This window comes from Marmota flaviventris, chromosome 17, assembly GCF_047511675.1.
Source record: "Marmota flaviventris isolate mMarFla1 chromosome 17, mMarFla1.hap1, whole genome shotgun sequence".
In the NCBI taxonomy this organism is placed as follows: domain Eukaryota; kingdom Metazoa; phylum Chordata; class Mammalia; order Rodentia; family Sciuridae; genus Marmota; species Marmota flaviventris.
This window is the reverse complement of record NC_092514.1, coordinates 1,778,877-1,792,240: the sequence shown is the minus strand read 5'-3', so window position 1 is coordinate 1,792,240 and position 13,364 is coordinate 1,778,877. Positions and strand designations below refer to the sequence as shown.

At 37.0% G+C, this 13,364-nt stretch overlaps 1 protein-coding gene across 1 annotated transcript in view; it reads left to right on the top strand.

Moving 5' to 3' along the window:
• The first annotated feature begins 296 nt into the window (after window positions 1-296).
• LOC139702404 (transport and Golgi organization protein 1 homolog) overlaps window positions 297-13,364 on the top strand; it is a 53,240-nt gene continuing 40,172 nt past the window's right edge. The window contains exons 1-6 of the mRNA XM_071603492.1: window positions 297-354; window positions 1,752-1,889; window positions 3,080-3,195; window positions 4,782-4,868; window positions 6,705-7,653; window positions 11,114-11,265. Coding sequence (XP_071459593.1) covers window positions 297-354; window positions 1,752-1,889; window positions 3,080-3,195; window positions 4,782-4,868; window positions 6,705-7,653; window positions 11,114-11,265 — 1,500 coding nt within the window. The remainder of the gene's footprint in view (window positions 355-1,751; window positions 1,890-3,079; window positions 3,196-4,781; window positions 4,869-6,704; window positions 7,654-11,113; window positions 11,266-13,364) is intronic.

Genomic DNA, 13,364 nt, shown 5'->3' with positions numbered 1-13,364 from the left:
TTAAAATATTCATGCTAAAAAGGCCAAGGAGTTTACCATTGAGCTCTTTATGCCTAAATTGGTGTTACCAAAAACAAATTTTATAATTTGAATTGTTTGTTCCACTCCAATAAAGAAAAAAGATGTCTCCAATATATGTTAAGCAGTTCCTAGAGGTAACCCTAAGGCTGGAGTAAATAAACACTCAGAAAAGCAAAGCAGCTGCCATGATATTTCCTTTCAGTTTTGGGTGAACAAAATCAGGCTTCCAGCATGGTAAAATGTTTGCTATTCTTTGCTATCGAGCGCTATCCTACATGGGCTACCTGGACAATGTCATCACTGATGCTTCCTCAGTACTAAGACATGGTGTTGGTAAGGTTCAGTGGGGTAACATAACTTGAGAAATGGCCTATGTCCAAACAGATGTGACCAAACACAACAGGTGGGTCTGTGTTGTGTTGTAGGAAGTAGTGAGGTGTGGATGTCAGGTGTCCTTTTGTGTGCCTTCCAAATAAGTGCTCCAAAAAAAAAAAAAGAACTAAATAGGTGCTCCATAGTATGCATTATGTTGTCACCTAATATATTACTGATTTGTAAATCCTCTATGACCTAAGGGGGAACAAGAGAAACATTGCCATTTCCACTTGTGATGAGAATTCCCCACCTTAAAGTGTCTCTCACCTTCAACTTGGCCTCTTAATTATATATGAATTAGGATGCTGACAGTTCTGAAAATAGTCCTATTTTAGCTTCAAAAAAAAAAAAAAAAACAAGTTACCCTCTCCAAATCTGTGTTTGTTCCTCAGACATATATTTTTATAAAACACACATTCTTGTGTATTTTACTGCTAATTGGCTTTTAGAAAAAGTGTTATTTCCATTTATTCTTTGTGATTTTTACATACATCTATTGTCCATTTCATCTTAAATCAGAAACTGTGTATTTGGTCAACCAAAAGAAAAATGTTGCTTCTACCAGTTTCTAGATCAATTGTGATTCTAGTCCTGCATTTTAAGCATGAAGGTATTGCCTGACCTTTTCTCATGGTTAAACTTGTTCCTTGTCAGATAGGATACCCACTTTTGATTTTGTTTATTAAAAAAAATACGAATGAGAATGTTTTGAAACAATGTTGAATATAGTCAACAATATTTGCTCAGAGAAAATACATTTCCTGGTAATTTACCCAGATCCTGAACACAGAGACAGCAACTCTGCTGCAAATGAAATTTACAGTGTTTACGGCTGCATGGTAGCACTTGCAGCCACTTAAAGGTAATGTCTTTTAGTGGTTAGTTCAAGTTAATTAACCCCTTGGGGGTTCCTGGATATTCTTCCCTCTTCCCTATTACCTCTGCATGAAGCCACACTTAAGCCTGTCCGTGTCTACACTTGGATTTACATATTTGCAAAATGAAGCTTTTTATGATTATGAAACAGAAAAAAATTGAGGCCTGCAAGAACCAAGAGTTTCACTGAAACCAGCCATGGTTGGTAGTAGCCACTTTGGTTTTTATTTCTCAGCACAGAGAAAAATAGAGAAGCTTCCTTTTCCCTTGTCTAATTGCAGGGAATATTGTATTTTATAGCAATAAAATCTCTAAGGATTTTAGATACTTTGAGCAGGTGAATTAAAAGTGATTCCAGAGAGTACTGGAAAAACTTGATTTTTGTTCATAGTGGGATTCATATTTCCTGATGAGTCAGTATGGACTGTGAAAAATCAAATCCTAATGTTTGTTTTTCTTTTTTAAATGTTCATATACAGTGTTAATGTATCGAGGTGAAGCTCTTGAAGATTTCAGAGGCCCAGATTGTCTTTTTGTGAATTTTAAAAAAGGTGACCCTGTATATGTCTACTATAAACTTGCAGAGGTATCACCAGAATGTTGGGCCAGAAGCGTAAGTAAAAGTTTGACAGGTGTTATATTCTTACTTTTGATGGGTTTTTCAGCAGTGTAGATTTAAATGACTGATTTCTTGGGGTCTTTGTAGAGTTAACCTGACCTCTCTGCCAGGCCCTGTGCTCCTAACACGCCTTGGACCTGGCACAGCATAGAAAGTCAGGAGACTTTCTGAAACAGAACTGAACTGGTTGTGGTTGCTATCCCTCACATCAAGTTCCAGAAGGCTCTACACATCATAAAGGTTGTCATGGTGAAAACCTGACAATTTTTAGTTTTACTGCTTCAAAAGGGAAGGATTCATGGACATTAGAGTTAATCCTGTAAATTAAGTCTGAGATAGTAACTCAGGCATGCATATTTAAAGTTGATTTTTTGTGTATTTTACCTAATCATTTGTGCTGTTTTTACTCTAAAAAAGCAGAGTATTATGTTCATTATGTGCTTTTTTTTTCTCCCCTTTTTTTTCTTTTTTTGCAACTTCTGGGCCATCCATTTCCTGCTTTTCCTATATTCTATGCCTGAAGGTTCCCCCAGGGGTTCTACTTCCAGCCAGTTGTATGGATCTTCTGATGAAAGACATGACATTGTTTATATCATTCTTTGATATTTTAAATGGGGAGATTCACTAGGAGTGACCTCATTGAGAGACTTATGAGTATTGTCCTTTTCATTTAAAAAAATGTGATATGTGGATTGTTTACTTAAAATAGTAGCAAGGGTCTTTGATGACTGTAGGAATGTTCCAGTTTAGAGACATTCCGGGTTGCATCCCTGAAAGTTCTCACCCTAAATAAAACACCACACAGCAGAAAATAAGAGTAATCCCTATGGGAAAACTAGTTTCATTTTGTTGCCATTTCTGATTCTTAGGGAATGATCTTGAAACATGGTGGCTCTAGGTACAAACTTTATATTTAGACAGAGTCCCAGTTGCAGTACTCCATATAAAGAACCATCTATTGTTTCTTTCAAGTATACCAAATAGGATTGGTAATCTTTAAACTTGGAACTGTTTTTCCATGTACCTAAGTGGCATTTTTCATATAGTAGTCATCTTTCTCCCCTTCTTTGAGCTTTTGGATAAATGGCTTGATTTACATTTTCTTCTGTCACATTGTAGCCTGTTAACTATGTTCATCCCTAGGACTCTTGCCATTCTGGGTGGCAGCACTCATCTTGTCTTCCTGAGGAGCCCTGCTTTCAGCACCTGACCAGAAAGGATCTTTGCCGACTGATGAGTATTTGGGTGGCACTTTGTTTGCATTGCTCCTGTGGCATTCATTTGTCTTCTTTGCCTTCAGTCAGGTTGTGTTTTATGTTAGCTCCCTATAAAGTAAAAAACTCAGTTAGGAAAGGACCCCTGTCTAATCCATCTTCCTTTTGAATATTTCCTTTCAGGGCAGTGGCACTTAAGTACATTTGTTCTGATAGTAGCTTATGCAGAATTTGTTCTCTTGTGGCAGTTCTTTGCTCCCCACCCACAAATCAAATCAACAGCACCTTGGCAGGGATGATGTATGGAAGCAAAATTAGATATAAAAATTATTTCCAGTCATGAGCTTCCATGATTCTGCATCATTTCTTTTTCATATCACAAGAAATGGGATACCACCCAGTGTGTAATTATGGAGCTTTATATAATCTATGGTCTCAATTGACACAGATTAAGAAGAGATAAATGTGTTTCCTTTCTCCATACATCTCTGGTTTCTTTCCCTTTTCCAAATTTAACTATAATAGAATTTTCAACAGAAGGGAAAATTGTATTTCCCCTCAGACTCGCCTCTCATGTCATGAGTGTTATACTTAGGAAATTAAAAACTCTTTATTTAGTTTTCAAAATGATTTCTCCTTTCGAGTTTTTAGTTTTCATTCTGCAATGTTGTTGGTTTTCTAGAGTCTCAGACTTTATCTGCAGTGATGAAGCTTTTAATTGCTCTGTCTTATCTAATCTTCATGGCAGTATTCTACCACTAATACTGGCTCTCAGATGGTTTCTAGATATAACAAGAACATTCATGAATGGGGATATTTTAGAGGTAGTGATAAGATGCCTTTTTTAATTTTCTTTTTTGGGCATTTGATTTGCCTATCAGTTTCCTTTAATTATTGGCAAGAATCTTCTGTTCCTTTTAGTCAGTAGTTAGTAATAAGAGTGTCTTTCTCAAGGGGAACTTTATATACCTTTTGTACACTTTATGTAACTTCATATAATTTAGCTGTTGGTGCTGAAAATAAATGGCGTTCTTTTCTGCAGAGGATTTATTTTCGGTGAAACTGAAGCTTGATATGTGGTTTCGTATGCATTATATTGTAATTTTATTTTCTCCCCAAGTACTTGTAAAAGTAGATTTGGAAAAAGCTAGGAAAGCATATACTATCAATACATTTGCTATAGTGGTAATACATTTTAGAGATTTTGTATTGTTTTTACTTATTAATTTTCATGACTGCTGTGTATTGGTTAAGAAAGACATAAATATTGGTTTATGAGCAATGCTACAAAATGTACAGGTAAATTCTTGCTAGAGGTTATTTGGAATTGCATTTATAACCAGCTTTGATTTACATAGTTTTAACCATATAATATACAGTAATCTCCTATGCAGATCTTTTATTTACTTCAGAAGTCTTAACTTTATGTGCTCTGTGTTGAGAATTAAGCTAAATGTAAAAAAGAAAACTTCAGTGGTTGGAAATGTTGTTTTAACAGTTCTGTACTTAATTTTTATTTGGAATAATAATCTCAGTGTAATTGTTATAGCAACTTTCTTTCTTGGTTATACCATATACCTATCTATTATGTGTATATTTCCTGCCACTTCTGAGAAATCTCTTATTTATATTCCTTGTACAGAATTTATTTGATATTTGTCTCTTTTGCACTATAGGTTGGCCATATTTTTGGATACTTTCCAAAAGATTTCATCAAGGTAGTTCGTGAATATACTAAAGAAGAGCTACAAATTCCAACAGATGTAAGTTATGGATTTCTTTTTTGTTCTCAATTGTAAACTGGCTTATGAATCCACCAGCTATATTCAGTTAACTGCTTCTGAAAGTTTTATAATGTGTTTGGGGGGCAATCTAACATTTGTGTATCAGATTTTCATTTGAAATCAGACTACCTGTAAAAAAAAAGTTTGAAAGGCATTCAAGGGTGATTATATTATAATCTGAAAGTTGTCTAATATGTTGAAACAGATATTCTTGTAGAAGGCTGTTTACTCAACTATGGGGCTTTTCTCTTCTGTTTTATATGTGAAAAATAATTTAATATATTTGTACTTGGCTATTAAATTTAAGAGGTAAATAATTTCATTTTACAGGCAAAACTCATTGGATAGTTATTAGACATTTTAAGTATATTTAGGTTAAATTAATAAACTCTAACTTTTATACTAGGCTAGAACTATGTACTTACAAAGGTTTTCTTATTCTTAGTCATATATGGGATCATAGTCATGTTATAGATTTGGAAAAGGGGACCTGAGCGTTTCAGGTGATGTTCAGTCTCAGATCTTTTAAGGCCCCAACTGCTTCCTTTATACAGCATTCCTGTATGGTGCTCTGACTTAAATTGATTTTGTGACTGAAAGGATTTCGTGTTCTAGAATTCTCACTTCAGCTGATTATATTCTAAAGTTTTAAATTGTATAGTAATTGATGCCCACCAACATTGAAACATCTTTGGGCAGCTCTTTGTCGTGGCTGTAGAATATGCAAGCTGCTAGGCTAGGACAGTTCTTAGATTAGATGGGCTGAATGGATAAAGTCATCCTGTTTGTTGCTGTTGTTCCTAAAATTTCTTCATAATCTCGGGCCATAAAATCACTTCTGTTGCTTGTTGGACTTCATTGTTGGTAAAGAGAGTTCTTGGGATTTAAGCTGTGACAGCAGTTCACTGATTACAGAGAACTCATTTGTTTTGAACTCTGCCTTCTCATTATATTTCCCATTACATGCATCCCTCATGGCTTAGAAATGCATGTGATGGGGAGAGGAAATCACTCATCCCTCCTACATTGAACTGCCTCCCCCACCCCCGGAACCCCCGCAGAATATTATGAAGATTTAATTAGGAGATGGAATTTTTTTTTAATTTCCATTCATACTATGGCTCCTTTTATATCAATTTGCTTACTAGTGGCAAGAAGGAAGACTAGATAAATATATAGATAGTCCTGAGAGAGATCTTAGTGACTGTGAAACCCTGATGAAGAGGAAGGTGTATACCTTGTTGAATCTTGTTTTCAGTTTGTTCTTGTGGTAATAATACCCTTAATATCATTCTTTATTCCACCAAATGTACTTGTATCTCAGTAAGATACTTTAAAACTGATTCATCTTTCTCAGTGCTGCAGGATCTTCCAGCTTTTCCTGAGCAAATGATTAAGAGTTAAATTTCTGAAACATAGGTGTAGATATTAAGAGCTGGAGGATCCTATAAGTGATACCTTGCCTTTCCCTACTTATGCTCAGAGCAAATTGAGAGAGACCCAAGAGTCAGGCAGTTGGAGACCAAATTGTCACCATTTTTACTCATTATGCTTTTTAAAGAATATGACCCATGTGAAAGAAAGAAAGAGAGAGAGAGAGAAAGAAAGAAAGAAATAATAGACTTTCTAACACTGTAGTCTAGAAAAAGACAGATTTACTCAGCCATAGATGGAGTGAGCCAATGGGGGTTGGAGGAGGGTAATCTGGTTGACCCCAAAGATTCTTTAGAACCAATCCTGTATTTGGGAGCGTGGATGAGTTTGCTTTTGTGACTCTTTGTTATTGACACACTAATGTTTTTCTTTTCCTTACAGGAGACAGATTTTGTCCGTTTTGATGGTGGAAGAGATGATTTTGATAATTATAATGTAGAAGAACTTCTAGGATTTTTGAAATTGTATGATTCTGCAAATGAAGATTCTGAGAAAGCTATAGAAAAAGTGGAACAATTTCCTGAAGTCTCCCAGGACGTTGAACCTGAACCTAAACCAGTAGTAGCAAACTCAGAGCAAATTGAAAGTGCATTCTCAGAAAACACTATGGATCTTGAGGAACAATTTTTGGCTCAGAAGAACCATCCTCATTCGGATAGTCAAACAGATAATGCTCAGGGTGAACAAACTTCATTTGAACCTTTTGAAGAAATACTACCAGATAAATTGAAAGTGCCAGAAAGTGAAAACAACAAAACCAGCAACAGTTCTCAGGTCTCAAACGAACAGGAGAAGACTGATGCTTATAAACTTTTGAAAAAAGAAATGACATTAGACTTGAAAACCAAATTTGGCTCTACTGCTGATACACTTGTGTCTGATGATGAGACGTCCAGAATGGTGACTTCATTAGAAGATGATTTTGATGATGAGGAATTGGATGCTGATTGTTATGCATTTGATAAGGAAGAAGAGGAGAATGAGGAAAGCTTTGGGGAGCTCCTGTTACCAACCTTTATAAATGAAGAAGACATGAAATTCCCAGTGGAGTTTGGAGTGGAGAAATATTTAATAGGTGAAGAGCAGAATTCAAATGAAGAAGATAAGGTTGAGTCACACATTTTGAGCGTAGCAGAGCAAATGCTTGATAATCGTGTGAATGATAATAGAGACATAGGAATAAAGGAAAGTAACATATTTGAAGAGGCTGCAGTGCTTGATGATATCCAAGACTCGATCTATTTTGCGAGGTACAAGCACTGCACAGTGGAGGAGACTGCTCCATTGATAACAGCGAATCCTCTCGAGGAAATCTGGGCTAAAGCTAAAGGTAAATACCTGCCTTCGGCTTGAGCTGGAGAAAAGGAGTTGTTCCATCCAGGTGTTTTCGTGTATTATTGTAAAGTTCTGTTCAGTTTCCATGTGCCTAAAGAAGAAAGGAGGCTGACTCAGGGGCCCCATATGTTCCTTTATTCATTCTTTTGGGCTAGAGCATGAAAGGACATTGCTTATTCTTTTTTTCCTTTAGGACAGTTGGGATTGGTTAGCATGTTCAAAAAGAAATTTTATAAAAAGCTAAAGAGAAAGATATAAATGAGAAACTAATGCACAAAAGTAGACCTGTTAACAGTACAGATTTTATGTTAAAATTATAAAAGGGCTTTATTAAACATAATTTCTTAATCATAAAATACCTGTACTAGATCATGTGGGTGTGGAGTGACTAGCATAACTTTTTTTTTTTTTTTTTTTTTTTAGAATTTAATCTCTTTTTATGTGGTGCTGAGGATCGAACCCAGTGCCTCACCTGCACTAGGCAAGTGCTCTATCACTCAACCCTAGCCCTAGAATAACTTTTAATGGATAGCTTGCCTGAATTCCCCTCCCCAGCATTCATCTTTTGTGGATACCATGCTATTTCCAGTCTCTTGGGGTTCTGAGGTCCTTGCATTCATATTAATCAAGGATGGAACCAGGATGACAAGCCTTGTAATGTAGTGCTTGACACATAGAACTGTCTTTCAATTAAATATTTGTCAAACTGACAATGAGCCAATATCCTGATAAAAGTTTTCTCTTTCCTGGTTTCATATTTGATCATCTCTATCCATTGTTTTTCAAAATGAAATATTTCAACTGAGAGTATATGATAAGAATTCCAGAAGGACATAAAGCCATTGGAAAATTTACTTCCCAAGAGTGCTAATTTTACCTGATAATTGGGGGAAGAAAACAGTTGTACATTTAATCAAAGCAGATATATTTTGGATAAGAATGCAAAGTACAAGTGAATGTTCAGGGTAGAGTATGAAGCTGTAAAGAGATAATCTTTGCTCTGGATCCTATTGGTCTATGTCCTGAGCTCAGGAAGGAGACAGGTTCACCATTTGGCTCCTAGGTTACTTTGAATATATTTGAAAGGCACATTAGCAAGCTAGACTTACGGAATTCCCTTGTCTATACTGGCTCAGTGAGACCAGCACACTTGTAGATGAAAGAGTTCCTGTTATTTCTGAGCAGAATAGACATTTCACATTTTTGTTCTGGACCAGAATTCTCTTCTGCACATTTATTCATGTGGGTGTATGTTGGTTTGCCAAGGGAAGGTAAGTTATTGAAGCCTCTATCATAATAGGACACCCATAGCACAAAAGTTAATAACTAGAATCAACAAATGGGACTTACTCAAACTAAAAAGTTTTTTCTCAGCAAAAGAAACAATAAGAGAGGTAATAGGGAGCCTACATCCTGGGAACAAATCTTTACTCCTCACACTTCAGATAGAGCCCTAATATCCAGAGTATACAAAGAACTCAAAAAATTGGACAATAAGATAACAAATAACCCAATCAACAAATGGGCCAAGGACCTGAACAGACACTTCTCAGAGGAGGACATACAATCAATCAACAAGTACATGAAAAATTGCTCACCATCTCTAGCAGTCAGAGAAATGCAAATCAAAACCAACCTAAGATACCATCTCACTCCAGTAAGATTGGCAGCCAGTGGGAGATGAGAAACAATTTTTCAAAAAAATCCCCAATAATGGCATCAACAGCATTCTACTTTTGTGTTGCTCACTCTCATTTTATCAGTAAATTAGATGATGATTAAATGTTTCATTTTATCCATCCAGTATGGTGCTATGAAGCCATAATTACTGTATTTTGTGTTTTTAAAGGTTCTGGTCTGTAAGCATAGCTATAGCATTATCCTGCACCAGTGCAGGGCTTGGCAGCACTGATCTGACCCCCGCCCCCCCCCCGCCCCATCTGCACAAACAGAGTGTAGGAGAACTCATAGCAGGGGGGATTCAGTTAATTTGAGAAGGAATAACATATCAGTTCTCCCATTTTCCAGAAGACATTGCATCCATATATGAACACTACTGACTTCTGAACTGTCTTTAACTCCATAAGGTTCTGAAAATGAATCATGCACCATTAAGATTTGTTATTTTCATGCTCCAAAACTTTCAAGATTAGGGAAAACTTGGCTTACAAAATTAAGAATGAATTATTTCCCTGGCCTTTTAGGTTCCACCACAAAATGATGTCAATGACCTTTATGGGTAAAATCTTCCCAAATGTCATTTAATGTGTCTCAGGTGCTGAGATGCTGAGCCAATGGGGCAGACTTCACCAGCAGTCAAATTCATAGACCAATAGTGAATGGAGGGCCTGGGGTTGTAGCTCAGTGGTAGAGCGCTTGTCTAACATGTGAGGCACTGGGTTTGATTCTCAGCACTGCATACAAATAAATAAAATAAAGGTCCAACAAATAAATAAAACAAAGGTCCATCAAAAACTAAAAAGAAATTTTAAAAAATTAGGCAAAAGCTTAAAAAAATAGTAGTGAATGGAATCTCAGGGTTGAGAAAGACCTTAGAGGCAACTACTGGTCCAACATCTTTTTTTAGAGGGAGGGAGGGAGGGGGGGGGAGAGAGAGAGAGAGAGAGAGAGAGAATTTTAATATTTATTTTTTAGTTATCGGCGGACACAACATCTTTTTTTTTTTTTTTGTATGTGGTGCTGAGGATTGAACCCTGGCCACACGCACGCCAGACGAGCGCCCTACCGCTTGAGCCACATCCCCAGCCCAACTGGTCCAACTTCTTAATAACTGCATGTTGGACTCCTAGCTGTTTAATCAAACGTACCCCAGGCTCATGTAACTCATACTGAAATTCCACCCCTACAAGCTCTCAGGTCTGACTGGAATTCTACTTCATTCACAGAGCCTCAATGCAGGTCTGTACCCAATTCCCTTTAGTCTCTCTTGGTATTACTGTGTTCTTTTTAAATAGCTGTCATCTGTCCGTTCAATAAATAGTTGTTGAGTATCTCTGCCAGGTGCCAGATGCTGTGTTAAGCCTTGGCTCATTCCACCTGCAAATCTGCAAACCAAGACTCCCTCTCTTTCAGCTTTCCTAAAATTTTTAACACAAAGTTTCACCAGCACTAAATCCATGTTTGTTGAATGTGACCCTGTCTATATATCTCTGGTTTTAAAAATTTTCCTTGAGTAAATATTGTTCTGATAGCAGTTGTATGGTCATGGAAGTATTGGAGAATAGACTGGAGATTGTTCATTTTATAATTGAAGGGTCTGACAGCTCTAATTAGGATTTTGAAGTTTTCTTCTCTGTGTTAATTGTCTTTAGGAGAGCCACATATTCCAGGCACTGTGACTCATATATTTAGTGAAACACTCGGTGAATATTGAAACTGAAGAGAGACAATTCTTATTCTATAGCATAAAATAAAACAGCCATTCCCCCTTTCAGTTTTAGAGCTACTTATAACAGAAGATACTTCTGTTGATGCTGCTGATACAGAAGACCATCTAGAGATAAAGGTGGAAGAGCCAGCAGATGCCACCCTTTTGGACAACATACTTTTCTTGTTATATTCATTCTTGCCTTATTTCTCTAAGACGGTAAGTTTGATATAGTTTCTTCAATTAGAATGTTGATTATTTATTAGTTTTTAAGTGGCTTCTGGTCATGAAGTGAAGAACTTAAAATGTCTTTATGAAAATGACTCCTGACCCTTTGAGTAGATAGCTCCTGAAACAAAAGCCATAGGGGTGTGGCTTAATGGCTACTTAGTTTAGCATATGAGGAAGATTTGCTGTCTACCAAGGCTGGACATTTGTACACCTGTAAAAACTTGGTTCTTCCCCTCAGAACCTTTCATTCTGGCAGGGAGATAACAGCATTCACTTGAAACACAGTAAGATAATGGCAGAAAGAGAGGTATTTATTTGATGGTAGAACATTATTGTCCATAAATGCATTTATTCTGGTTGGAAGGGTGATCAATAAGGTCAGAAAGTAGTTGAGATGTGTTTGAAGCACAGGCAAAGGGCAAACAGGAGTCTGACATGTGGTTTGTTGTTGATTAGACAGGCTGGGGTGGAGGACGGTGGGGGAAGCTGGCAGTCAGAAGAAATGTGTTCAGAGAAATGGAAACATGAAGAAAAGGGTATTTGGGGAGGCCAGGAGAATGTGAATAGTTGGTATTGTAAAGTGTAAAGTTGGAGGGGGATGGTCTGTTGGAGAGGCCAGCAAATCTTAAAGGAAGTCATGAGCCAAAGTAGCATTAGACCATTAATAGTGGGGATCCTTAGAAAGTTTTAAGAATGAAAGGAATTAGGTTATATCTGTTTCTTAGAAAGAGTCACTTAAGGCTGATCTTTCTAAAGAAAATCATGATCCAAACAAGACATTTAATATGTCTAGAAGCTTATCTAAGCATTTTAGGACTTACCTCCCCCTCATGGTATTTGTTGATATTGGACTTTTAGAGTTTAATTATAGGAATGAGAAAGCTTTTAGAGATTGGAGGATAAGATGGTCCTAGGGCCATTGTGACAGTAATCCTTCTCAACTGAAGTTGTTTCCTATAGGTTGTGTTATTTCAAGGCTTGTGTAAGAAAGATGATGTTGTTGTTTTCCTTGTAAAATGTATAGATTTTGAAGCCAGGTAGATCTGGTTTCAAATCCCAAGGTTATCATTTAGAAGTTTGGGCAAATAACTAAACTTTTGAATATCAGATTCCCCATCTGAAAAATGTAGATAATGCTTACTCCAATCATAAGAATTAAATGATTTGACAAGGTAAAGTGTCTGGTGAGGTGTCTGGCATTTTGTAGCGTTTTACCCCCACGCACCCCCTAATTCTCATGTAGGCAGTCAGAGGTGGTATAAAGACAATGAATACCTGGGGAGGAAAGACCACCAGGGTGGAAAAGATGTGGTGGGGAGAAACAAATCATTTTTCAGTTGGCTCCATGTTTGTTCATGGTGGTGGCAGCCACCTGGGTAAGGGGTATGTACAAACCAGGCAGTTAGAATAATGATATTTCCAGTGATTAAAGCAGTCTTCCACAGTCATAATTTGATTATCAGAATGAATCAACATCACTTGGAAAGTTTACAGCCTCACGATATGGGAAGGATTTCTTTATTCATATTTTTAGGTATGCACAGAGCCCTCCTCTAGGTCTAGGTCGGGGGACACGAATGTGGTGCAGGTATGGTCAGTGATTGTACGGTGATAGGTAAGACATAGACGTGAGTGGCAAAGCAGAGGCACAATGTTACGAGACTGATTTGAAAGGAGCCTTCAAAAAGGCATTTTGATGGCCCAGTATGTATAGGACATTGTGCGAGGACTAAAAGAGTCTAACAGGTGTAAGGCATGATTGTGATTTTTGAAAGCCTTAAGAAAAGGACTTAACAAATATATGCAAAAATTATGAACAAGTCAATGTAAAATCTTAAACAAGTAGTATGATATCTGATAGGACTGGAGAGTAATAGGTTCTGATGTGTTTGGGAGATGTGCACCAATCAGATTCATTGATCAATGGAATCTTAGTAGAATCTTAGTGTTAGAAGAAACCTTGGAAGGCTGTTAGTCTAGTTTCTCACTCATTGCTGTCATTTTCTTTACTGTGGCCCTGATGAGTAGTTATGAGGCCTGTACACCAGTATTTCCTAGCATGAGTCACTCTCTTACAAGGCTATATG